General features: G+C 39.3%; 1 protein-coding gene across 1 annotated transcript in view; it reads left to right on the top strand.

The window, feature by feature from the left end:
- Window positions 1-25,691, top strand: part of PIGG (phosphatidylinositol glycan anchor biosynthesis class G (EMM blood group)) — an 81,174-nt gene that overhangs the window by 30,392 nt on the left and 25,091 nt on the right. Inside the window, exons 10-12 of the mRNA XM_054652362.2 lie at window positions 7,447-7,638; window positions 9,387-9,696; window positions 19,538-19,701. Of these exons, the coding sequence (XP_054508337.1) occupies window positions 7,447-7,638; window positions 9,387-9,696; window positions 19,538-19,701 (666 nt within the window). The remainder of the gene's footprint in view (window positions 1-7,446; window positions 7,639-9,386; window positions 9,697-19,537; window positions 19,702-25,691) is intronic.

The following is a 25,691-nucleotide window of genomic DNA, read 5'->3' as shown; positions in this document are numbered from 1 at the left end:
ACACTTTCTGTCTTATTTAAAAATTAATGTGTGTTTAATTTGGTGGAATATATATTTTTCTATATGGTTTCTGATCAGGAAGTGCTGCAAACATACAAAGCAGATAAATGGTGAAGTGACATAAGGAATTTTTTCATTTCTATTTCATGCAGGAGTAATTTCTTGTGTACTATCAATAGTTTATAATCTTTGCCCTGCACCATGACATACCTAATTAATGTCAATTATACATGATAGGTTTATCAGAAGCAAAAAGTAAATATTTTCCATGTGTAAGTCAACAGTGTCTGGTTTGAGAAATTAAAAATTACTTAATAGAATTAAGCTTTTGAAATTAAGGCAGGAAGGTTCTGCATAATTCCAAACTTTATGAAGTCACAAGAGAAGATGCCACACATAGAATTCATCCTTGTCTATCACATGCTTGTAATGTGTGGGTGAAAAGGTGAAGGAATTTATTGAGTGTAATATGATAAACATGAAAGGGATTTTTTATAACTGAAAGTACGGCAGAGAAGGGCTTCTGCTTTTTCTAATGCCTTTCAGTATTTTTAAGGACTAAAGTTATTATTCAGTGGTACTTGAACTGTCTCATGTACTTCAGTTAGTGGATAGAGATGCAATACTTTTTGGCTATCTAGTCAATGTTTTGCAAACAGCATATGAAGAGGCTCTGCTGTGTAAGATAAATAGATTTCTTGCCAGTATTTTACAACACATGGATGAAATGTCATTCATCATTCATTAAAAATGACATGAGGAAATGGACTAATATGAGACTTGTTATTTATTGGCAGCCTCACAGATGAAATGCTAATTGCAGTGACAGGCATAAGTGCTGAAAGACATGAGTTATGAGGGAATTTATTGCGTTATAGCAGTTGTTCTATACCAGAGTTTTGCAGACATCTTTTATGAAAAATCCTTTCCTTAGGATTTTTCCTCCTAAGAATCTGAGAGGCCTCAGAAACAAAATGTAAACAATGGTTATCTGCTGCTGTGGAATGTAACAGGTGGATCTTTGATTGGCCCATGTTAGATGTTTGTGGCCAACCACAGCCCAGCTGGATCAGAGAGAGAGCTGAGCCGCAAACCTCTGTTATCATCCTTTGCTATTCTATTCTTAGCTAGCCTTCTGATGAAATCCTTTCTTCTATTATTTTAGTATAGTTTTAATGTAATATATATCATAAAATAATAAATCAAGGCTTCTGAAACATGGAGTCAGATCCTCATCTCTTCCTTCATCCTAAGACCCCTGTGAACACTGTCACACCAGAGTTTTCAGCATGCATTTCTGCTCTTGAGGTCAGGAAATGAGGAAAAAATGTCATATTTCCTATATCAAGTCCATATGATAGATAACTCACTTCTTCACTATGCGCTAAGCCAATGTGTGAGCAGGATGAGGTATGATTTGGTGTGACTGTGAGGATTTGTACAATTAATCCTGAGCATCTGCAGAAGATTTATTTGTCCAGTTATGTCCTGAGCCAGATTTTTTTCTTCAGACTGTCAGTCCTTTTCTTTGGAGTGTGCTGGTGCCAACAAGGCCATGAAATAAGGACCTGATACTCCTGCAGCTGAAAAGTTTGGTTTGTTTTAGATACATCCTTTTCCTCATGTGGTCTGCCAGAGATGTTTATTTACTCTTGGAAATGTTACCAGACTTATAAAAATTGTGTGTGTGTGTGTGTGTGTATGGACTTAACTTTCGAAGATCCTCTCTTGCTTTAATATGCTCCCACGTCTGATTTCTTGGTGCTAAGTATGCCTGGAAAGCAGCAAAACTTTTTGTAGCTTTGGCCTGTGGGGGGGTCTCAGGGGGATAACACAGATGGAGTGTAGACTGCAGATAGAACAGGTGCTTCCTAATTTATAACAAAAGTGGGAAATTCTATATGCCCAGCACTAACACTAGTTGCCTGTCAGGAACTTCCAAGCAACCCATTCAGGTAAACCTAAAGCTTTTTACATATTTTTGGTTTACTCTGGTGTTTTTTGTGGTTTTTTGGTGGTGTTTTGTTTGGTTGGTTGGTTGGTTTTTTTGTGTGTGTCTGTGGTTTTTTTTTTTTTTTTTTTGGTTTTTTTTTGTTATTGTTGCTCTTGAGGAAGGAGAGGGGAGAAGGGAGAGAGGATTCTATTTTTGTGTTTGATTTTTGTCCCTGTGAATTGGAATTCATGTGAATTTGAATATGTCCATATCTTTCTCTGCACTGGGTGTCCCCTAACTGGAGCCATGGTTGAACCCAGGGTGAGAAATAACCTTCCTCTGTCTTCGAGTAGGGTTCTGCATGTGCAGCTCCACATGCTGTTGGTTGCCTTTGTTACAAGGGCATCTTGCATTGCTGATCCTTGAGTCAGGGTCCACCCAGGCATTTAGTCACCTCTGAGAAGATGGTCAGCCCCCAGTCTGTCCTGATATGTGTAGCTATTTCTTCCAAGCTGCAGGACATTCCTCTTTCACTCATTGAACTTCATAAGATCACTGGTGGGGAATTTCTTCAGGCTGTCAAGGGGCCTTTGAATGTCATCAGACCCACCTACGGTACCAACCATCCCTCCCAGTTGTGTATTGTGTGCAGACTTGCTGAAGGGGCACTGCCCCATCCCCCAGGTCATTAGTGGAGACATTAGTGGAGACATATTGGCCCCCCTGGTGGGGGCCAATACCCAAATCCTAGGGTTGACAGGTAGTGACTGCCCTCCACATGGACTTTGTGCTACTAACGGCAACTCTGTGAATCCAGCATTTGAGTATTTTTCAGTCTGCCTGACTGTCCACTTATCTAGCATGAGATTGCCCATGGGAATGTTATGGGAGCTGTTATGGGAGCTGGTGAGCAAGGTTAACAACCTTGTTAAAGCACAGATAAACCACAATGCCTGTTTTGTGCTCTTCCACTGAGCCTGTCTCATCACAAAAATCTGTCAGGTTGATAAACTGTTCTCCTTCCTAAAGCCATCACAACCCTATTATTAAAACTGTCTGCCTCCCCCTTCAGTAAGGCTGAAGTATAGCAGTTAGACATCAAAACAAAAACACCAGAATTTTACAGATAAATTTCTTCCTTTGTTCCCTATCAAATTATGGCCTCACATTGAGTGTATTTGCTTAAGTCTTGAAGTAAGTAGAAGAGAAAAGATTCTATGTCTGTAGTCTTAGGCTATGACTGATTGTTTGGCTAAAATGCTATATTTTGCCATACAAGGCAAGGAACTTGCTTTCTTTCTCCTCACCTCACTGGCCTGTATTTTACTTGTTCCTGTGTCAGTATGGTGAACTACTACGTCACTGCATAGACATGTCTGGAATAATAACTCAAGATGGCATGGGAAACTCTTGGTTTTCAGTTGGACTTTCACTTTTCACTTTAATTTACCATCAGTCTTGGCAGGCAATTGGGCTGACTTAGTAACAGGAATGCAGGATGGGAAATGTATACAAGTCAGCACTGCTGTTGTTGCAATTACTGTAAGAAGAGAATGTGGAAGTGTCTGCATCTTTTGAAGTGCTCCAGACAAACAGTTTTTTCTTTCTGCTGTTGTCAAGCATTCCTTACAAAACCCACTTGCCTTTCAAATCTAATTGAGAAAGAAGCAATGATTCCCTACCTTGTACTTTGGGAGGCTTAAAAAGCTTATGCAACAGTCCAGAGTGTTGTGCCATGGCAGGCTAAGAGGATATGTGATTAGGACTGTCACTGTCACAGTTCTGCCTTCTCCCTTTCGTTGGTGCAACTACTTCTGCTGTGTTTAGGGACCAAGTGAAAGAGCAGAGCCCTGGCAGCCCTGGCACATGTTGACTCAGGCTACTGTGGGACTACATCTTGACTTAAAACAACGGAGCAATTTTCAGCCTAACAGGAGAATATTATGTAGGTGTCCATGGTGACATAAACTTCAGTTGCAATATAGAGTTAAAAGATTAGTAATATTTGAAGTATGACAATTTTTGAACTTGAATGATGGGATGTAGTTGAGTGTATGACTCTGTTATGGCTCACTGAACAAGCTTTGGAAAGGTTAGTCAATGATGCAGCTAAATCTTTACACATCCTGTGGTCTGTAAAGTGTCTGGGAATTCCTATTTGGCCAGCATGCTTACATTTTCTTTGGTCAGAGGTTTTAACATCTTTATTCCTTCTCCTTCACATGATATTAGGGTTGTAGAGATCTCTGTTTCCCTAGTGATTTGATCAGTATTGAGATTAATAGAATGAATTAAAAGTTGGGGATAAACTGAGTTGCATAAAGCATTTATTGTTCTTCCCAAAATGCATTGCTAGTCTATAAGGTTGATTGTTATTCTGTTTTTAGTATTTGTTTAATTGGCTTAATTATGTCTTAATAGCATGTTTTTTACTAGTAAGAATTAGGAACCTTACTTAGATCATGTGTGCTGTTAGTTTGAGTTTGGGCTACTCAGACTTTTTCTAGCCTGCCTTCTGTTTTGTCTCTAAGATAAACTAATGAACAAACAGCCCTCTTTTTTTGTTCCTCTGTATTTATTTTCTGGACATCTGCGCTCATGCTCAGACTAGGATTTTGCTTAACTAGACAGTGCTAAAGGGGCTCAGCATTTAAAACAGAGAGACTGTTGTCTAGATTTTCCTGTTTGATATAAGCATCAAAACACAGAAAATCAATCTTCCTATAGTGTGTTGAATTTGGCTACTAGGAAAGCATTCAGCAGGGCTGAAATAAGGAAAATGTTCTTTGTTACTTACAGACAGACTGAAACCCGAAAAATACTTTGATGGGACAAAAAGCAAAAGAAAATCAGACAGTAGATGAAATGAAAGAAAACATGCAATCTAAATCTGACTGGAAGTCAAGTTTTCTTTTTGGTTGGTTGGTATTCAGTTAGCTTTATTTGGCTGTTAATCTTGGTCAGCGCTGATAATTGAAAGTATCTTCCATGTACTTCCTCCATGGAAGTGTCAGCTTGAAGAGAAGTGACAAGAAGCATCAGCATGGAAAGATGATAACATTTTCTTTAAATAATATATTAACCATCCCCAAATGCCCTTCCCCTCAAAGCTAGCACACCTTGTGACTTCTGTGTATTTGGTTGTAAAACGAAAGAAACAATTAAAAAAGACCACATCCACTTAAGTTATTAATCATGCATATTTACAATTTGTTTCACTCTACTTGTATTTGCAGTAGTGAGGTGAGGTACAAACAGTGGAAGAAAATGTCTTCAACCTTCCTTCTATTACCAGAAGTATGAGTGTAGACCTAACAAGCTGATACAGTAGGAAGGTAGAGCCAAAGTGCTCTTTTTTCCTTCCTTTCTCACCAGATTTTCTCTCAGGGGACTATTGGTTCTTCACTTTTGGTTTTGTGGTTTGTCCAAAAGCCAGGACAGGGCAGCTGAGATCAGAATAGCTTGTTTGTGCTTGTATTTCTGAGCAGACTATCAAAACCATTTAGAACTTTCCATTATCTTTCAAAATATATGCTAATTACATGTGCTTTTAACTGCCTAACTGTAAGAACCTTGGCTGGAAAACCTTGAAACAGTAGGTGATTTGTGCTGACCTGACTTGGCTGTCTGTAAATCCTTTCCTTGTTTCATCAGCAAATGCTATGAAACATGCGGGTAGGGTTTTTTCCAACAGATTTATATGATTCCAAAAAAATCCAAACAGAAGATCACAGGAGACTGTTACCAGAATACCTGGACATGAGATGTGTGTTAATCCCTGTGCTAGCAGTCAAGAATGTAAACTCAATGTGTATTGAGTTTTTTAGATAAAGAGACAAAGATGATGATGAGGGTGTGCTGTTATTTATCCCTGATTTGTCTTGCTCTCACACAATGACTAGCCAAGGAGAATATGACCAGAATGGTTAGAGTTTTCTGTAAGTCCTCAAAAGTGGCTACTAAATTAGTTAGTTATATTTTGATCATAAAGAAGGTGGTGCTTGCGTTACTTCATAGGTTGCTGCAGGAGTCCCCTGTTTCTGCTCTCTCCATGTGTATAGGGAAAATAATTGGGAGGAGAAACATCAAGACTACATTTTCTGTTTCATAGTATTCTAGATTTTATGCCTCTCACTTTTCTCCACTGGGTTTCAGAGAATAGTTCATCTCTTGGGAATTTTGTTAAGGTGTACAAGCTACTTGACTGGGTCCTGCATGCAGAACTAACAGGACAATTTATCTGCCCTACAACCTTTCCTCCATGACTTTTCAAGCACCACACTTGGAACAGCTATTGGTCAAGCTCCTGATAAAATGTATACTAGGGAATAGGAAAGTAAACCTGTTTTTGAAGTACAATAATTTTTATTAAATCAGAGATAAAACTGGAGTTTCATAAGTGTGATTGAATTCAATGCAGCTAACAGCCCAGGCACACTGTTGATTTCTTGAAGTTAGTGATCTTTTATCATGGGATTTTGAGTTGTGGAAAACAGAAGATGGAGCCCTTAGCTCTCAAAATCTAAATGTAGTTCATAACTGAAGGCAGATTTAACAAAATTAGTGGTTTTATATTATTTGGGATACTGGGAATATTTTCAGTAGGCATGGGTTGGCAGTTCTTGGACTACAGCAGGCTTTCTGAAGCTACATGTTAAGGAGTGGGTGCAGATCTTTTCCTTACCCCATTACATTTTGCAGTGCTGGCTCCTACTACTGAAGATTTAAATATATAACACTGGCAGCATGCTGAGTGGAATGCCCTTGTTTCTGGAATGAGTGTTACCTATTTAAGATGCAGGGGAACAAACAAACAAGCTGTGTCTGTGATCTTCTCTGCCAGTGATGCAAATTTTATGTCTGTCTCTTGAATGTATTGACAGAATACAAGGGTCTGTAGTTGCTTAAGGGAATCATATTGTGCTAGCGAGTTTGTGTGTGTGTGTTTGTGTCTGTTTTAAACTATGTAAGTATATTTTTGGTCATTTTGGGTAGATAATATGTTCTATAGGTGGTAGGGTAGGTAATGTGTCTAAAATGAAGCAAATACATATGTAGTTATTTCAAAAGACGGTTCTGATCCTGTAGTGCAAAAATATTTGTATAGGGCTAGAAAATAAAATACTGTAGTATAAGAAAAACACACCATTTCAAAATGTATAAATTACAAAACTCTAGTTTAAAAGCAGTAGACCCTTTTCCATTATGCAATATGCAGCTCAGTTTTATATAATTAACAGAATAACTAGCATATGGTGGAACACAATAATTACACTTTTAATATGCATGCTTGAATAGAAAACCTCATTAATAAAACTGCTTTTCTAAAAATACTAAAATATTTTACCATACCTCTTGGAAAGTTCATAACAGACACCATAGCAGTGATTAATTTGGTGCTGCATTAATTAATACAGTTTGTTTAATACAGTGCTGTAGCTAAGGCTTTATCAAATGTGTTTAGCACTAATTACTGGTTTTAAAGGGTTTTTTTTGTTTGTTTTTTTTCCCAGCTCTGAACATAAATCTGAACTCTCCTTCTTGGCTGCAGTTTCCCTTCTTATGATCTTCTTTCTGGTTCAAAGAAGATGCTCCCTGGTTTCAAAAATTGCTATGGCACTTGGGCTCCTGGGAGTCTACAGTTACCGGGCAGCTATTGGAAATGTCACATTTCCATGGCAACATGGTGGCAAAGATATTTCAAAGTAAGTTCATCAGCAGATAAGTAACTGTTTCTAACAAGGTGTTGAACACTGCCTATCAGGGGATGAGTTGGATAGGATGTTCTAGGTTGGAATTACATTCTTAGGAATAGAATTGTAGTTTATAGGTAACCAGCACTGAATTTTTGTGATGCGTGCTTAATTTCAAGCCACATGAAGTGTCTTTTCACTGTGACACATGAGAAACCAGTCAGATAAACATTAATATGAGGGAAATCTAGTAGGTATACTCTATATTCTTTGCTACTAAAACCTCCAAATGCACCTTCTCTTGTTTTTAGATGGATTTACCACATCTAGCAGAGCACAAGTTAAGCTCATTTAGCTACTTCTTAGTTTCAAAAGTCCTTAGTAGTTCAGAGAGCTGCTTTTCCATACCTTACTTTTGCAGTTGAGTGTTCTATAACATAGGCTTTCAATAAAGGTAAATCATGCTTGACCAACCTGACTGTCTTCTGCTATGAAACAAATACAGGGATGAACAGGGGGAGAGCAGTGGATGTTGTCTACCCTGATTTCAGCAAGGATTTCAACACTCTTTCTCACATTTCAACCCTCGTAGACAAGCTCAAGTAGTGTGGACTGGATGAGTGGACACTTAGGTCTTGGCTGAGTGGCACATCTACACAGCCCTCAACAGGCTGGAGAGTTGGGCAGAGAAAGGGGCGTGACCTGCTGGGAAGCAGCTCTGTAGAGAAGCACCTGGGAGTCCTGGTGGACAACAAGCTGTCCATGAGCCAGCAGTGTGTCCTGGGGGCCAAGAAGGCCATTGGGACCCTGGGGTGCATTAGGGAGAGCATTGCCAGGAGGTTGAGGGAGGTGATCCTGTCCCTCTGCTCAGCCCTGGTGAGGCACATCTGGAGTTCTGAGTCCAGTTCTGGGCTCCTCAGGACAAGAGAGACATGGAGGTCCTAGGCTGAGTTGGCAGGTGGACTCTGAAAGTGGTTAGGAGACTGGAACATCTCTTGAATGAGGAAAGGCTTGGGGAGCTGGGCCTGTGTAGCCATGAGAAGAGAAGGACTGAGAGACAACTCAGCAGTGTCTCTGAAAGAAAGATGTCAGAGAATGGATCCAGGCTCTTCTTGGTGGTGCCAAGCAACAGGACAAGAGACAGTGGGCAAAAACTGATGCACAGGAAGTTCAATTTGAATATGAAGAAGTTCCTAACTGTGAGGGTGACCAGACACTGGAACAGGTTGCATGGAGATGTTGTTAAGCCTCCCTCACAGGAGATATTCAAGAACTGTCTGGAAACAATCCTGTGCAACATTCTCTAGTTTGTGCAATGTGCTCTGTTTGAGGCTTGAGCAGGAAGGCTGGATCAGATGACTTGCTGTAGTCCCTTTTGGTCTTAGTTTCTCAGACCTTGCACTTCTAGAATATAAGGTTACAGTTTTTAAGCTTACTGATCCTCCTTCTTGTCAGCTTTTTTGAACAGCATGCTGTGTTTCCATCAGAAGCTGGCTTTCACTGGAAATTAAGAGGCAAATGAATTTATAAGTGGTTTGAAGATAATGTAAGTGCTAATTACACTTACAACTTAAGACGTACATTTTTCTGTAATGGAATTGCTTAGGGATTTCAAAAATACTAGCCTTGGATTTAACCTGTTTGGCAGAACTGGTTGGTCTTGACCTCTCTTGAAAGGTTCTGAAGTAGGTGTTAGTAAGTAACTAATCTTTCTGGTTTATTTACTTATTAACTTTTTTTCAATTTTATTTTTTCTTTAGGGGGATTACTGAAGCTCGTTTTGTTTATGTCTTTGTTCTTGGCATAGTCTTCACTGGCACTAAAGATTTACTAAAGTCACAGGTTATTTCTGCAGACTCCAGCACGAAGAGCACAGGATTATGGGAAGTATATAGTGGATTGGTTCTACTAGCAGCTCTTCTATTTAGACCTCACAATTTACCAGTCTTGGTGTTTTGTCTGCTGATTCAGACAATGATGACAAAATATATTTGGATACCTTTGAAATTTGATGCAGCACAGATTACTATCATGCACTACTGGTTTGGCCAAGCTTTCTTCTATTTTCAGGTAAGCTGAATACTCTCTCTGCTGCAGAGGGGGAGATGGAATAGTTTTTCAGAGAAATATTATTGTCCATTGTAAATAAAATGCTAACTAAATATTACAGTGGAAGACTTTACTGAGTTCTCAGAAGGATTTAGTTTCTAAATGCTTTAATAATGTTTAGTTTTCAGAATCAGGGAAAGATGCATTCCTTAGTGTCTTATCCTTATTGTAGATTTCCAAAAGTGTTACAAAGATCAGAGAGCTGCACCCAGATGATTTTGGTCTGTTAATGGGCCTCATAAGTACTTTTCAGATGATAATTACTTTAAAAATGTCATCTGAGTTGTTTAATACCAGTAAAGGACAGGTGGCTTTTGTCACTGGTTATTGATAATTACGATAGGTCTATATACTGTTTAAGACTGAAAGAAAATGCTGTGGTATGAGGATCTTTCTACTTCTAGTATTGTGGGAACTGTAGGTAGCAGGCTGTCTAAAGAGAGCATTTGTTAACCTGGGAATCAGGTTTAAAAGGTGGGGTTTGCAAAATTTCAATGTAGGACCTCCGTTGACTACCTCTGAGCCATGGCTGTGGATGTTGAAACTCTGGTCAAGCTTAGGGTACTATAACTGCAGATTGAGGGTAGTGTATGTCTAGGCAGGGGACAGCTGATGCAGGTAAGATCATCATGATTCATCCCTTTGTCCCCACTTTTCCTCTGCAGAGGGCCTAGCATGTCTTGCTTGAGTGGCTTTTGCATGTTTTGAATGTTATTTAGGCAGTCACTTTTGATTACAGTCTTCTGAGAGCGCCTCTTAGTGCAGCTGGCAAAATGCTGAAGACCCATCTCTGTACTGAGGTAGCAAACCATAACAGCTACCCAAAATTTAATGGTGAGGAGGCTGGCATGAAAATCCTAGTGGAAAAGAGACTAAAAAAGAATAGTTCTGATTTTTTCATTAAGCAACAAATGGTTAATGTTTTCAGTGATGTTGAGCTCTTGATATACTTGGCTGAGAATTTCACAGGACCAAGAAATTACAGGAGAGTTGAAGCTGGAAGATGCCTCTGGAGATCAGTTAGTCCAGTCTGACCCTGACATGAATCAGCAGATCAAACAGACCAGGTTGGTCTGAACTGTCCATTCCCTATTTCAAATACTTGAAAGGGTGAAGACTCTGCAAGCTCCCTGGGTAGTTGGTCCAGGGCTTGACCACCCTAGCTAGTAAAAAAAGCTTTTTCTGATTTTAATCAGAACTTCTTGCATTTCTGTTTCTGTGTATTGCTTATCGTTCCTTTGCTAGTCATTAGTGGGTGACTGAGAAAAATCACAGTCTGGCTACATTTTCTGTACTCCTCTCATCAGGTATTTATACACATTGTTATGATCCTTGCTGAGCTTTCTCCTCTTGAGAGTAAAAAGACATAGGGAGTTGCTTGTATGACGTGTTTTGTTCCTGCTGTCATCTGTGGTGCTTCAGTGGAATTTTTCTGGCACACCCATGGCTTTTCCATGGTGGCAAGCCCAGAACTGGACCCAGGCACCCAAATGTGGGTCTCACCACTGCTTATTAGAGAGAATGGAGATATCCCTTATATAGCTTAGTAGAGTCCTGGATGCTGTTGGTCTTTGCACAAAAAGGACAATGGCTGGCTGATCTCTTCCAAACTGCATTCCATATGGTTAGTTCCCAGTGTCACCAAAGGCATGATTTTATTCCTCCCCAGGTGCTAGATTTGACATTTCCCTTTGGTGAACTTGCTGAATTTCTTGTCATTTCATTCCTTCAGCCTGTTGAGATGCCTCTGATGGCACCTCTGATGGCAGCTGACCCATGTGCCGTATCTGCCACTCTCCCAGTTCTGTATTGTGTGCAGACTTCCTGAGAGAACTCTCTGCCTACTGCCCAGGTCATTGGTAAAGATGTTAAACAGTATCAGCCCCATTGTCAATCCTTGTGGCTGATCACTAGTGATTGGCCTCCAGATGGCTTCAAGCTGCTGATAGCAGCCCTGTGAAGTCAACATTTGAGCATTTTCCAGTCCACATGACTGTCCAGCTTCCTAGCCTGGACTGCATCCATTTGTTTGCCTGAGGAGATACTTAAAAGTGCTTGTGGGGTGAATGTGCCTTAGATAAATGTAGCCCATGTATCTTCAACCAGCATTGCATGATGGAAAAGAAAACAAAAGCTTCTTAAAGTAATAGTTTTGATTTGGAAGTTTAATGTGGCAGATGAAATGTTGTGTCTTTTCTGCTGTGAATGATGCAAAAAAAGTTTGGACTAACTTTTCTGGAAGAATTTACATCAACTTTGAAGCAGCTATAAACATCTTCCAGAAATAAGCTATTAGAGGTATCAGGAGCTTGATACATCTTTCTATTTTACTGTGCTGTGTCAAAGGGTTTTTTTCTACACCAGTAAAAACATATTTATGCAAGACCAATAGAAGATAACAGGATCTAGTAACATCTGTTTCAACTTTCTAGTGGTCTTAAACTGGTGTTATGGGGAAGGCTGCTCTTTTTTGTTATGAATGTTTTGCAATTTTAACTACCCTTGCAATTGAGGAATTTTTTCATTTTTAGAAGATTGGAAGTGATTTCCATTTTACATGACTGCAGATTGTGTTACTGCACATCCTGCAGTTTCAGAGCATCTGCCTAGGCCCTGTCACTCTGCTGGCAAGTTTGACATTTCTTCTAGAAGTGTTTCCTTTGGAAATGATATTTTCCAGTATGATACAGATTTCAGCAAACTTCAGGATATTTGAAAAATTAGATCTGACAGGGGAGTTTCTTCCACATAGACATGTTGCTGAGTCACAGCATCCAAATCTCATAAATGAGAAAATCTCCATTGCTCTATTATGAGCCAGATTTCTAGATGGGTCTTTGTGCATCTCCCATCACTGTAAGATCTGGAAAATTATCTGATCTGGATGATGCTTACCTATCAGAACTTCTGTTAGAAGCACAGCAAAGCTTTTCCCCCGATGTTGCTTCTCCTGCTGCTATGTATGAAATAGAACAGGCCCAGATAAGAAGCTGCCTTTTTCTGTCCCCAAAGCTCTAGCTTTGAAAATATTATTTTGAATAGCAATGGCTTAGCAAAAGTTTTGAGAAATTCTTAAGTTGTTTTAGCACAGTACCCTTTAAAAAGTAACAATTTCTGCAGAACATGCTAACAGTCTTCTAGAATTTTTTTGTGTGTCGGTTCACAAAAATGAAGGTGCATGCCTATTCATGATGCCCAAGGCTGATTAAAATGACAAATGAATTGTAACAGAACAGGACAGATTTCCTCTATTGTCTCTCGTTATTTCTCTTTTTGTTTTTCTATTTTCAGAACATCTTAGAAATGTTTCAGAAATAGAGAAATCAATTCTTCTAATGAAAAAAACAACAGCTTTTAAGGGTCAAGTCAGATGGAATTTTCTTTCCCACCCCCCTCCTCCCCCCACCCCCTTAGAGAACAAGTTTTTGGTTCTCTTTTAGAAATGTTTTAAGTACATTCATATTAGATGCCTTTTTAGGGTGGAAATTAAGAGTTTGACCAAAATACCCATCTTTAGATGTTGGCTTGTTCTTTCATTCTCTGATGAAAAAACTGTTCTGAAGGTATGGAAAGAAGCAAATTAATTCATACAAGGGTAAGAGGGACTTTGTTTTTGCATTTCACAATTGAAAAAAAGTTATCTGATATGCAGAATTTTAGCATAGAAAAGTAGAATATTTGAGCTGGTAGTTCATAAATTACAGAGGCTACAAAGGTGCTTCAAAATCTAGTTAATGCTCTCTCTTAAATTTGTAAATTTCTCTCAGTTTGTGCTGAGAATAGTTTTTCCAGTCTGGGTCCATATTTCCAAGGATGGAAGGAACTTGTTCCAAAAATGATGTGTAATTTCATGCCTCTTTTATGTTGTTTTTCTCTGTGTGGCATTCTGATCTGCATTATCTGGGAAAATTAAAAAGCTGGTGACGTACAAAACCAAATTCTTCATTATTAGTTTTTTTAAAAATGTATTTAAATATCTTCTTCCCTTTCCTTTGAGTTCTGTCTAGAGATGAATGACTTGTTGCAAAGGGAAAAGTACTCACTCTGTACAGCTGAAAATCAGGATTGAAATGTTTCTTTAGTTTATTTGTGACACATAATTAACTGGCAACTTTATGTTGATAATGAACTGCCACTGGAGTACAGATGCAGGTTCCATACCAGATATACAGCAGGTGAGCTTTTACCAATATTTATGCTATTTTTTTATGTGTACCTGAGTTGGAAAAAAAATCTAAAAAATCTCCTGTGCTGGGCCACCAGTCTACCAAACACATGGAGGTAACCTCTCCCTGTTTACTCACATCTCCTTTGACAAATGCAGGCACTCAAGGTTTCTTCATGTATCTCAAGAGTACTCTAGGCAAGTGACTCAGGTGAAGCTACAGATGATTCTGCATGGTTGTATGCATTTTCCAGCTCTTCCTTAAGTGAGTGGTGGAGGGTGGAGGTCTGGATGTACCCATACTGGTTCAGTAACAGATTTTACTTGTTTGAATAAGCCATTTGATCTTTTTTCTTTATTTGTGGGAAAACCAGGAAGATCTTTGCTTAGTGACAAGCAGATTCAGATCCCCACCTTACTTCTGTGCCTCCCCATGAAGTGACAGTGTTCTTACTGAGTACAGTTCAGGTGTCCCAGGTTTAGGAACTCTGTCCTGTCCATGACCATCAGTGCTGAGTTCATACATTTTGACTGACTTAGGACAGAGTTGTCTTTCAGACTGAGCATGTATGGTTTGTTCTCAGACACTGAATAAACATTAAGGAAGTACAGCTGGGCTGTTTCTGGAGGAAGGAGTCCATCAAATTCTCCCTTTCAGTATTGACCTCTGTTCAGCTTGCTCTTGATAACAGTCATTTGTTTACTGCCTCAGGAGCAAGCAATACTTATGCTAGAATTCTAGGGGAGAGATGTGAAGGAAGCACAACTGTATTATGAGGTATGATATGTACTGCTGGCATAGATTTAAATGTCTTCCTTTACTTTTTTTCTCCAAGTTTTGTGGTCACTAGAGCTTCAGTATTAAACTTACTGAGTTCAGAGTGATGCTAAGGTTTTAATTTCCAGACAGACATAAAGATGTAATGTAGCATACAAAAAAATAGCAGGCTTATGGTTGAAATACAAAAACTGAATACCACTGAAATTCACTGGTGATGTAGATCACATTGGATGCTAAATTTATACTGTGTTGCCTAAATGAGGCAGGAGAAGAGAAAAATAAATGTGATATGGAATGCTTCCATCTGGAAGTAGGAGAGAGGTTTGGAGAACTACTTTTTGCACATGTCTTGGTGTGATTATGATGTAAATGAGAGTTGCCCATGTTGCTGAGTCTTTATTAAGTCTTGGTAGACGATATGTTACATAATGACTAAAGGAGTAACTGTCTTGCTGAGTGTGGATTGTAAGTGATGGCCTTTTGAATATGATAGTAAAAATAGCCTTGTTCAGGATAGCATATTTAATGAATGAGGCACTGTTCTTTCAAAAAAGTATTGTAGAGTCCTTCAAGACTTCATGGAAGTAGATCTGCAAAAATCCCAAGTGTACAGAATAAGCAAGGCTGACAGGAACAGATACTACTTTTTATTAATCAGTTGCTATAACTGATGAACATGGGGGAAAAAATGAAGTGCCTGGGTGTGGAAGCTACAAAACTTTTTGATTTTGAATGTAATAGGAAAAAAATAGAAGGATGGGTTGAAAACAAATACCTTGATATTACACTTGGTTTTACATTCTGCATTTCGTCTGTGTCTGAACCCTGAATGCATCTTCTGTCTCAGTTTAGTTAGCAGACTTCAGGGTCATGTCCTTGATTGAGAGAGGAGCTGATGGGAGAAAAGCAGAAGGAAAGGCCTGGCTCTTCTTTCCATTCTGGTTCTGCTTTAATCTGATGCTTTACTGCCTGTGTAAGCAGGTATGTGTGTTCCTGTCTTAAACTTTCTTGATCCTGCCCTGGACCTGGACCTGATGGCTGGGCTTTCTGTGGACTTGCCTTGTCACTACAGACTTGCGATCCCTAGGCTGCATCTAGCCCTGATCATTATCTCTGGATCCAGCCCTGACGTGGTCATGTCACTGAAGAGTCCTGACTTACTGCTCTCACCTGCCTTGTTTTCACACTGTTTTCCCAGCTTATCTTCTTTTGCAGAACCAAAGTCCCTTTCTGCTTTCTTGCAGTTTGGATCTAAAAGGCAAATTTGTCAAACAGTTGTAAATTAAATGGGAAGGCTATGTGTGATGTCATTTTTCCAGCATTTTAGTAAGATTTTTGTGAATATTAAGCAGAGGAAAAGGTTGCTCACACAGGTTGTGTAGTCTTCATGCTTGGAGGTTTCTAGAGATTGTCTGGATAAAGTGTTGTGTTATTAATGTGGAGCTGGGTAAACCCAATTTGTTTTCTAGTCTTGTTTTAGTAATTAAAGGCTTGATTTATCACTTTGTGTGAATTGATGAAGTGAAGGAAAGGTTAAAATACTCCAGTATTGTCAAAAATAGATGAAGTTAATACATTTAGTCAGAATACTACTTATTTACCAGGATATTATTGCAAGCTTGAGAATCTCTTGATGAATTTTGCAATGAGCTTGAATAATTGATTGTTTTCTCCTAAGCCCTGAGTTGTCCACGTCTCATAACTCAGCAGTCATTTCCCAAAAGTATGTTGTATATCATTACTATTTGTCCTTAAAATACAGTAAGAATAAAAATAAATTACTTGGTTTCTTTTCTCTTTAATAGCCCAGCTCATAAAAAACTTACTTTGCTGTAAATATTGCTAAAAATGTTTTTGTTTCCTTGTGTGAATGCTCATAAATGAGCAAAAATTCGATGTATTTATTTATTAGTCTTGTGGAATTTTGTTGCCATGCTTAGAGCAGTATATCTGCAGAATGGGAGAAAGAAAATACAGTTCCAGTTTCTGGTGGTTTTTATCACTAGAAGAAACCAGAATAGGTTTGTATATTTAGAATTATTTGGATCTAATTCGGCTTGCCTTTAAGTAAAGAGATGGACTGAGTGACTATTTAAAGTGATTTTAACTTTTTCTTGTTATGGTTTCAAAGCATTGTAGGATAATTTACGTTGGAAAGGACTCCCAGTTCAGTCCCATTTTCAGAACAGTGTCAACTGTGAGGTCAATTGAGATGGCTCAGGGTCTTGAAACCTCCAAGGTCTGTCTGGAGACAGCAGAACCTTTCTGGCCAACCATTTCTGAAATACTAGAGTGGTATGTTAAAATAAAAGGAGGCACTCTGAATTGTCAGTTATTTATTGTGTGGTGTATTAGAATTTATAGCTTTGAAAATTTAGTGTAAATACATGAATTTGTCTTGGAGAAAGATATTTAACGTGAAGAAAAAATGCTTCTTCCTACTCACTGGGACTCTTCCAGTAGAATAGTGGCAGTAGTATCCATGAGACTCAGATTCACGGTAGGAACAAGATGTTTGGACACTTCACAGTGTGATTGGAGTTGTGTGCGGATCCAAATGTGTGCGTCCTTGTTCTACAGCTATGTCACTTTAAGCAAAGTCAAAGACAGATGGAGTGAGCCCTGTGGTGAAGGGACTCAGGGAGCTGAGGAGGAGAACCTGTTCCTTCTTCCAGCTTCCTTGCTTGCCTTGACTACCTTCTACATGGAAGTACATATTTTTGTCTGCACCAGTTCTGTAGGACCAGTGACGTGCACTGCAGTGCAGCATTTATTCTTGCTTCTTCACATATACAGTGGCATGGGGAGTTTCCCCAGGATGCCAACGATCAACCATGTGCATGAGGACTAAGCAGTGTAAAGAGACTTTTCAGCTCCTCGTGACACAAGCAGGAGGGGTCTTCTAATGTCTCAGCTTTTCTACTCTGTATGCATCATGCAGAGGAGAAGGGCAATGAAAAATAAGTAGATGTGGTGGGCAAAAGACCTGCTGCTGTTGACAGGGACTGGAGGAAAATAGAGCAAGTTCCTTCCCTACCTGTCCCTGTCAAACTGTAGCTTATTGAGAAGCAGCACCTTGCTCAGCACTCAGAGTGCTTACACTTACCTTTCTGCTCTTGCCATGACCTCAGTCTGTACTGGTTAAACCTGAGAAGTAGTCTTATTTTGCAGCTTCCTTTTGCAGTCTCATATTACAGGTTCTAGGGCACAGACGCGCTTTCTTTTTTAGCTGCTTGTCCTTAGTTGTGCTGTGCTTTGCTCCTGGCATTTCTGGGCATTGCGCTAAATGCATAACAATAACTGATTACACTGGTGCAATGATTTACTACAGTGGTGCATGATGAAAGTCAAAATGAGGAAGACTAACAGTCATAAGTGAAGATTTTTATACTGTATGATATCTTGGTAAACTCTATACCATACAGCCCTCTTACAGATTCAGGCTCCCCTTACATTCTGGGGATATCTTCATGGTGAGATTGATGGAGATGGTGACTACTCATAATGGGTTCTGAAAGGTTCCATCAACACAGATGCCTTTTTTCTCTTAGGTTTTAGGGCTGTCTCAGAAATAGGGTTTTTTGCTGGTGCCTCGTTAGTTATGTACCTAAAAGAGCTGTCTATCTTTTATGCTTCCCTCTGTGCTCTGGGCTTTGTGACAGAAATGTGTATTTGATGATAGCACTTCCTTGCTGGGTTAACTTGCAGTTCAAGAGGACTGCAGTCACGAAGGTGACCCAAGGTCAGGTTTGAGGGAAATGGAGAGCTACCACTCCTCATATGCTCTGTGGGGATTGAGTCCAAAGCTATTGGTGGTGACAGCTGTCCTTACATTAATGTTGTTCTGGAATTCTGTAGGTGGAAAAAGAGGGTTTGATGGCTGTTAGAAGATCAGTGCTGTAGAAACTGAGCAGTTTCTCAAGGTACAGCAAGAATATCTGAGAGCTTTCTCAGTAGTCTGAGGAAACCTATCTGTGACCTTTTAATTTAAGAAATATTCTGCCTTAATCATAGGGTGTCTTTGTTACTTTAGGTATTTGGGTAAAGTTAAGTACTTTTGGATTTTCAATGGAAAACACTTCCTTCAATTTTACATTGTTTCTTGTTATTTAGTGGTCCTGGTCACTGGAAAAGAAAACTAGGTAAAACATATCAGACTTTGACAGCTCTTGGTATTTTAATTGCTGTATGTTCCTTCTGTTTTTCTCTTGGTAGTTTTAAATGCCTTTTATTGATGATTCAGGCTATCTAGACTGACTTCTGGTCTATTTCAATGCAATCTTATGTGGTACAGGGACTTGAGAAGGAGAAGCCTCTCTAAATTTGCCTGTCTTAATCTGTTTACATGCAGGAACTTGTGCCATGAGGCAGGCAGGTGGGCGATGTAATGTTCCATTACAGCTCTAATTTAGAGTCCTGCTGTCTCTAAGGGCAAGAAATATTTATTCCTGGTGTAATTTTAGGCAGCAGACCTAAAATCTTGTGTTCTAACCTTGTGTGACAAAAATAATGCACATTTTTCAATAATGTGTCTGAAAGCAGCAACTGGAACTGTTTATTTTAAATTCTTTATTTTTTTAATGTAACTTACTAAACAATAGGCATGTTAATTTGCAGAAAAAGTAAGACTCACAAAGTAGCATGTTGTTTATGCCTTTGTTAATCTGTAAATTTTAGTTAAAAGCACTTGTTTGGTAAACTGTATTATTGAAAGTCACATGTAAAGAATACGGCTGTACTTTAAAGCAATTCAAAGAGTAAGTCCTTAATGGGTGCAATAGTTAATATTATTCTAATGTATTTAAAATGTATCTTTGTAGGTATTTGGATATTTACTATTTTATCCCTATTTTCAGGGAAATTCAAATGGCATTGCTACTGTGGACATTTCAGCAGGTTTTGTGGGACTAGACAGCTATGTGGAGATACCAGCTATCTTCCTCACAGCATTTGCCACATACGCGGGACCTTTCCTTTGGGCCATCCATCTGCTGTGCTACTTGAGTTCTGAAGTTAGGAGGTAATAATTGTTGAACTAAAGTAATGCTCCTCTATGCACTGCAGTTATAAACACCATCTATAACATGTATATATTTGCAAAGAAATTTTTGTTCACATAGTCTTTTTCCCTGAAAGTTAGTTTTGTATTAAAAACATGCATGTTACTTTTTTCAGTATAAGTTCACCTAACTCTACCAGTTCCATTTTATCTGCAGAAGCTTTGCTTTGGGAATATACATGTATGTTTTACTAATTTTGTTTCTTAATGAGTTCTCAGTTTGCTGTGCTAAATTACTTAATTTTTTTTTTTTTTTATGACAGCATGTTCTGCCTAAAAACATTTTTTCTTGAAACCTTTTGAGACCTGAGAAGGGCTTTTTAAAGTATTAGAATAGAATTCAAACTTAACTAACATGATGTTCTTTGAATGTCCTTGGACATAGTGACATGCCAAGTTTTATAAATAAAACACACTAATATTATTGTATGTTACTGGTTATTGCAGTCATTTGTAGCTAAAATATTTGTACTTCTTTGGGTATCTTGTGTAGTGGATGAGTTAAAGTAAAATGAATTATTGCATTGGAATTAGAATTTTAAGACAGTTGTAAAATGCTTATGTAATTTAGGAGTGTGCATATAACATCCAATTGGATTCTCTAAAATTGCTTTTAACTCATCATTAAGGGTATTTAAACTGAGTGGTACAATATGTTTAAATAGGGGAGTTATTGTATCATACCAATGTACAAATGCCAGAACTTCATGAATTTTCACAGAATTGACATTTGACAGTGACAAAATTCTTACCATCTCAGAGTCTTTTCTCTGTTATCTACTTTCTTTTAGTGATTGTAAAAATATTACAGTAGGCTCAGTAGGTGGGATTTTAGGCAGTATTTAGTTTATCACAAATTTTTACCTTACTTGTCAACATCTGTAAACCTCTGATTCCCTTTTATCTACACAGTGTCATCTGGTCTCACTCTGTCAGTGATTTTTTGTTTTCTGGCTTCTCTCCTCTCCTTTTGCTTCTCTGTTTTGGGCTATGCCTACACTGTGTACTTGTGTTGGCTCATTAAAGGTGTAGGGAGATGGGATCTCTGTGCAGCTGACAAAACTGCACAGACCAGTGGAGGTTTTTTAGCCAGGAGGGACCTGTTGTAGCAGACTGAATTTGTGCCCAGTCACTGCGTCCATTTTTCTGGATTAACAGGCCCCTTAACAGGTATTCAGAGTTATTAACCTTTGTTCACTGATTTGCCTGTCAGCTACATGGCTCTCTAAAGATGTCTAGCAGTCTCTTGTTGCTGTGGATTTATGCAGACCAGTGCTGGGCCATTGTATTGATCTACTCGTGCACTTCTTAGTGTAAATTGAGACTCTCTGTAGAACCTTACGTCTTAGTCTGGGGCCAGCTACCCTGAAGTTGTCTTTGGTCTTAAATAGATTGATACTTTGGTCTAAGTACTGGTGTTTGAATATAATACTTCTGAAAGCCAGGCTTTTCTCTGTTCATTCACTTTGTTCATTTTTTTGCTTCAGCAAGAGTATATGTGGAGTACACTAAATATTGATGTTTTGATTTGTGTAACCTTATAAAGCCTTTCCTGAATTTTCCTTACTGCCTGCTGACTTGACACCAGACTGAGTTATAACTCTGTTTCTAATGCTCCCCAGTTTAGCTTTAGTTACTGCTTTGCTCAATCAATACATTTTTCTAGTGTCCAAACTCTTCAAGTGTTCTCCATTCTTTCACTCTATTTTACAAAATAGTGAACCTGTACATATAAAAAGTGTTGCCACTTGTCTTCTGGTAAATATGTTACCCGTGAGTCTGGGTACTGCTTGCATTCTTTCAATGTCCTTTTTTTCCCAATTCCTTTATACCTCTGGTGTGACTTGTTTAAAATAGCTCTGTGCTATTTTAAGAGTTCACATCCGTGTTTCTGCCATGTTGAATTTTTTTCTTGTGGTGTAACTCTCCATTCTTTGTTGTGTACTGTAGATGCTTTTGAACTGGCACTTTTGGTTTGAGCTTGGAGGATTCCAAGCAGAGTAGAGAGCACTGCCTTGGTGGCATTCTCTGGGGAAGGAGAAGAAAAAAATTTAGCTTCTGTAATTTAAAGAACTGCAGTTTTATTGTTTAAAACCTAGACTGCAGACTGTGATGAACACTAACATACAATGAAGAGAAAGTGATAACATACAGCATGTTTTGGAAAGCTCTTCTAACAAAATAACAAAAAACTGTAGGTGACAAAATCTTTGAGTATCTGTACTTGTTTAATATTACTTCAAATAATGTGCCTCTACAGTAATGTTTCTTGTTGTTCTGATGTTTTCCTGGTTGAATTTTTGCAGATTAAATCTCAGCTAGTAGTGTTGCCAGGTACAGAGCTGGCTTAACCTGCTCTCAAGCAGGTAGCTACGGCCAGTAACTCCCACATCACTTAAGTAAGTAGATTCCATCAAGCAGCTTGTGTCTCTACCCGTTCTAAGGTTCATTTCGGTCAAATGGTAAGGTTGTTTCCTCAATGAAACAGTCCATAAATATGGACTGGAATCTCTAGCTGCTGGGACTTGCTTAAATTGATATGTTAATCTGCTCGGAACTTGGTCTATATGCTTTTTATTTTTTATTCTTGTGCTTTGCCATTGCTGTCCAAATGGTTCTTATTACTTGCTTGTTACTCCTTGGAACCAAAGCTGAAACTGAAGAAGGCAGGGGGTCAGCTACTTCATATGCTTTCTTAAGTGTATGGGACACTGAACTTTTTTTAAAAAAATGCTAGATGCTTTAGGATGTTCTTTATAAAAGCTTCTTACTAACTGCTTTATAGCAATATGCTTTGGTCAGTGGAATTCAAACCTCTGCTTTTTGATTGTGGTTCTGAGTGCAAGATTAAGATGAGCCCAGAACTACTCAGGAGTATCATTATTAGCAAAGAGCCTGGCATTCTGCAGCCTGTTTAACAGCTGTTGCATCTGAGGAGGTTGGCCTGGATAGGAAAGCCTGATTCCAGGGCTGTCTTTGTGAATTTCAACCACTCTAGCAGAGTCCATGTAATTAACAGCTGCATCAGCTGGGTTGGCTTACCAGACCTTCTTGCATTGGGCATCACTGCATAGGTGCAAGTACCCTTCCCTCTTTTGGCACTTTGCATTTATGAAGCCACAGAGTCTGGAGTCCAGCCCTCCTATTGAAAGGAGGGTCAGTCAGAGCAAGCAGAGATATTCCAGGGTCTTCTTGAACAACCTGTTCCAGGAGTTGAACAGTTGTTCACTGGTGTTTAAGGGAAATTTGTTGTGCATCATTCATCCTTTCACCGAGCACCAGTGAGACGAGTCTGAGTACATCTTCTTGTGCCTATGAGACATTTATGAACATTGGTGAGAACCCTGCCAAACTTTGTCTGCTCAAGGTTAAACAGTCCCAGCTTTCTCAGCCTCTCACTTTATCAGATGCTCCAGTCTCTGAAATATATTTGTGAGCTTTCGGTGCATTCTCTCCAGTAGACCCATGTCTGTCTTGTACTGGAGACCCCAAAACTGGATCCAGAACCTAGGTGTGATCTTACAACTGCTTAACAGAGAGGGAAGATCACCTTCTTCAACCTGCTGGCTCCACTTTTTGCACTACAGCCTTGGGTTGGTTCATGGGAACATTGCTTGCTTATGCTCAACTTGTTGTCCAGCAGGAATGACATACATCCTTCTCTACCTAGCTGCTTTCCAGATGGTCAGCCCCAAGCCTGTTCTGGTGTGTGGTGCAGAATTTGGCATCTCCCTTTGTTAAACATCTTGAGTTTCTTGTCAGTCCATTTCTCCAGCCTGTCGAGATCCCTCTGAGTAGTAGCAGACCATCTGCTGACCCAAGTCCCGCACAAACTGCTCCCAGTTGTGTGTTGGGTGCAGGCCTGCTGAGGGGGCACTGCCCCATCACCTACTTCATTAGTGAAGACATTAAGCAGTACTGGCCCCTGTGTGACATCCTGTGGTTGACTACTGGTGACTGGCCTTCAGATGGAATTTCTACAGCATCTCAATAATTTTTCAGTTCACGTGAATGTCCACTTTTCTTAGCCTGGACTAGGCTAGGAAAATACCAGAAAATACCAGTTTGCATGAGGAGATGTGATGAGAGACATTAAAAGCCTACTTGTGAGATGAAAGTGCGTTAGATACATGTAGCCCATGTATCATACCAGTATTTTGCTGGTATGATAAGGTGGAATAGAAGATAAGGATGTTTTCAGATAGTACATTCGCTGTGGAAATGTAGTTGGAAGTCCTTAAACAATTTGCTTTCATCTGAATAAACTCGTGAAACTATAAGATATTCTCCTCATATGGAAAGGTAAATGTGTTTCTAAAATAATTAAGTGGCATATGATAGACACTAGCATGGATATTACTGCCACTTTTAATCGTTCAGGCTCTCCTGAGAAACTTGGCAGCATAAATGTGAAGGGATTTTCACAGACAGAAATAGAAAGAACTCTTTAGGTTCAGTCTCCATGGAAACCATGCAATAACTCTTGAAACTATTTTTGAGATGGGGAGTACTGATTAAACTGATGCCTGAACTTAACCAAGTGTTCTGTGTGTGACTTGCATAAATTCCTGTGAGTACCTGGTTCATATAAAAGGTAGTTTTTACAGTGACCACTCTATTGCTCTGTTCTGGATTAGAACTTCGGGGTTTTGGCTCCCTAAAACTGGAAAAGGGCCATGTTGTTGGATAATTTAACCTATATTATAAGACCTCACTGTGCAGGTACACTCCATATGGATTCAGTTTCCGAGCTCCTACCAAAACAAAATTGTCATGTGGGTGATGTTCACAGTGTTGTGTAATTACCACTCTTCAGTTAGGCATCGTGATAGTTTTCAGATTACCAGCACATTCAAATCTGTGTTTTACTTGGTTTAGTTAGTTAAGTGTCAGGGTGAACTGGTGGGTGTTTCCTAGCACTAGAAGCCTGCATGCCTATTAGTTTTTGTTCCTCAGATATCAAAAGTTGTAACAGTGCTTTCACATTAGCAAATGGCTTTCAGATAGCAAAAATGGATGTATGCCCAACAGGAGGGTGTTAATAGTTGCATAACTTTAATGTTATGCCTTGACTCTGTTAATGTAGAGCTCTGGCACATCAAACTTAAATTTTGCTCTGAATTCTTTTATGATGCTGATCTAAACAGAATTAGGAAGGTGTGCTAGCTGAAGGAATTTCAGCAGTTCATATCAGCTTTTGCTATCATCAGCCCATTGTGTTTGATTGATCGAGTCCCCCATCTTGGTTTGAAAACACAGGTGTCTGTTAAGGAGGGCAGGAGCCTCTCTTGAAATGGAAAATGTAAACTCCCTCCCTCTGAATTATTACAATTCTGAAATTAATGCACTCTCAGGCAAGATATGGGAGTAGGAATAACAGTTCTTTATTAGGGAAAATAAAAATGCAGTAATATAAAACAACACTGGCAGAGTCAGAATATGACCTGACACCCTCTGGGTCAGGGTGTTGGTAGCAGTCTGACTGAATGGTGGCTGCAGTCCTCCTGCAGTGACAGGTGTGATTCTGTTGGAGCAGGGATCCTGTAGAAGGGTGCAGTTTTCCTCTGAAGGTCCAGTGGTGGTGTAGATGGGCCTGGTCTTCCTCTGGGAATCCAGTGGAGAGGAAAGCTGCTCCTCTGGGAATCCAGTGGGAAGAGGCTGCCTGTTGTGTTCCATATCTCAGATGATATTTTGGAAGGAATGCTTGGCTCCTCCCCCTGAACGAAGCATCTCACAATGGGATGATGGGACTTCATCAGTCATGCAGTGAGACTCAGTGGCCCATTAACGGGAGATATCTCCTGGAGGGAGGATGGGTCATGGAAAAGATAAAGGAAACTGCCCAATTAACAGAAGATAACTGCCCCACCTCTAAGAGAAGGCGATAGAATAGACCCCCCCATTTGCAATCTAAGACACCCCCCATTCACTACCCATGTTAATGCATTAAA

The sequence above is a fragment of the Agelaius phoeniceus genome, chromosome Z, assembly GCF_051311805.1.
Source record: "Agelaius phoeniceus isolate bAgePho1 chromosome Z, bAgePho1.hap1, whole genome shotgun sequence".
Taxonomy (NCBI): domain Eukaryota; kingdom Metazoa; phylum Chordata; class Aves; order Passeriformes; family Icteridae; genus Agelaius; species Agelaius phoeniceus.
This window is presented reverse-complemented; position numbering and strand designations above follow the sequence as displayed.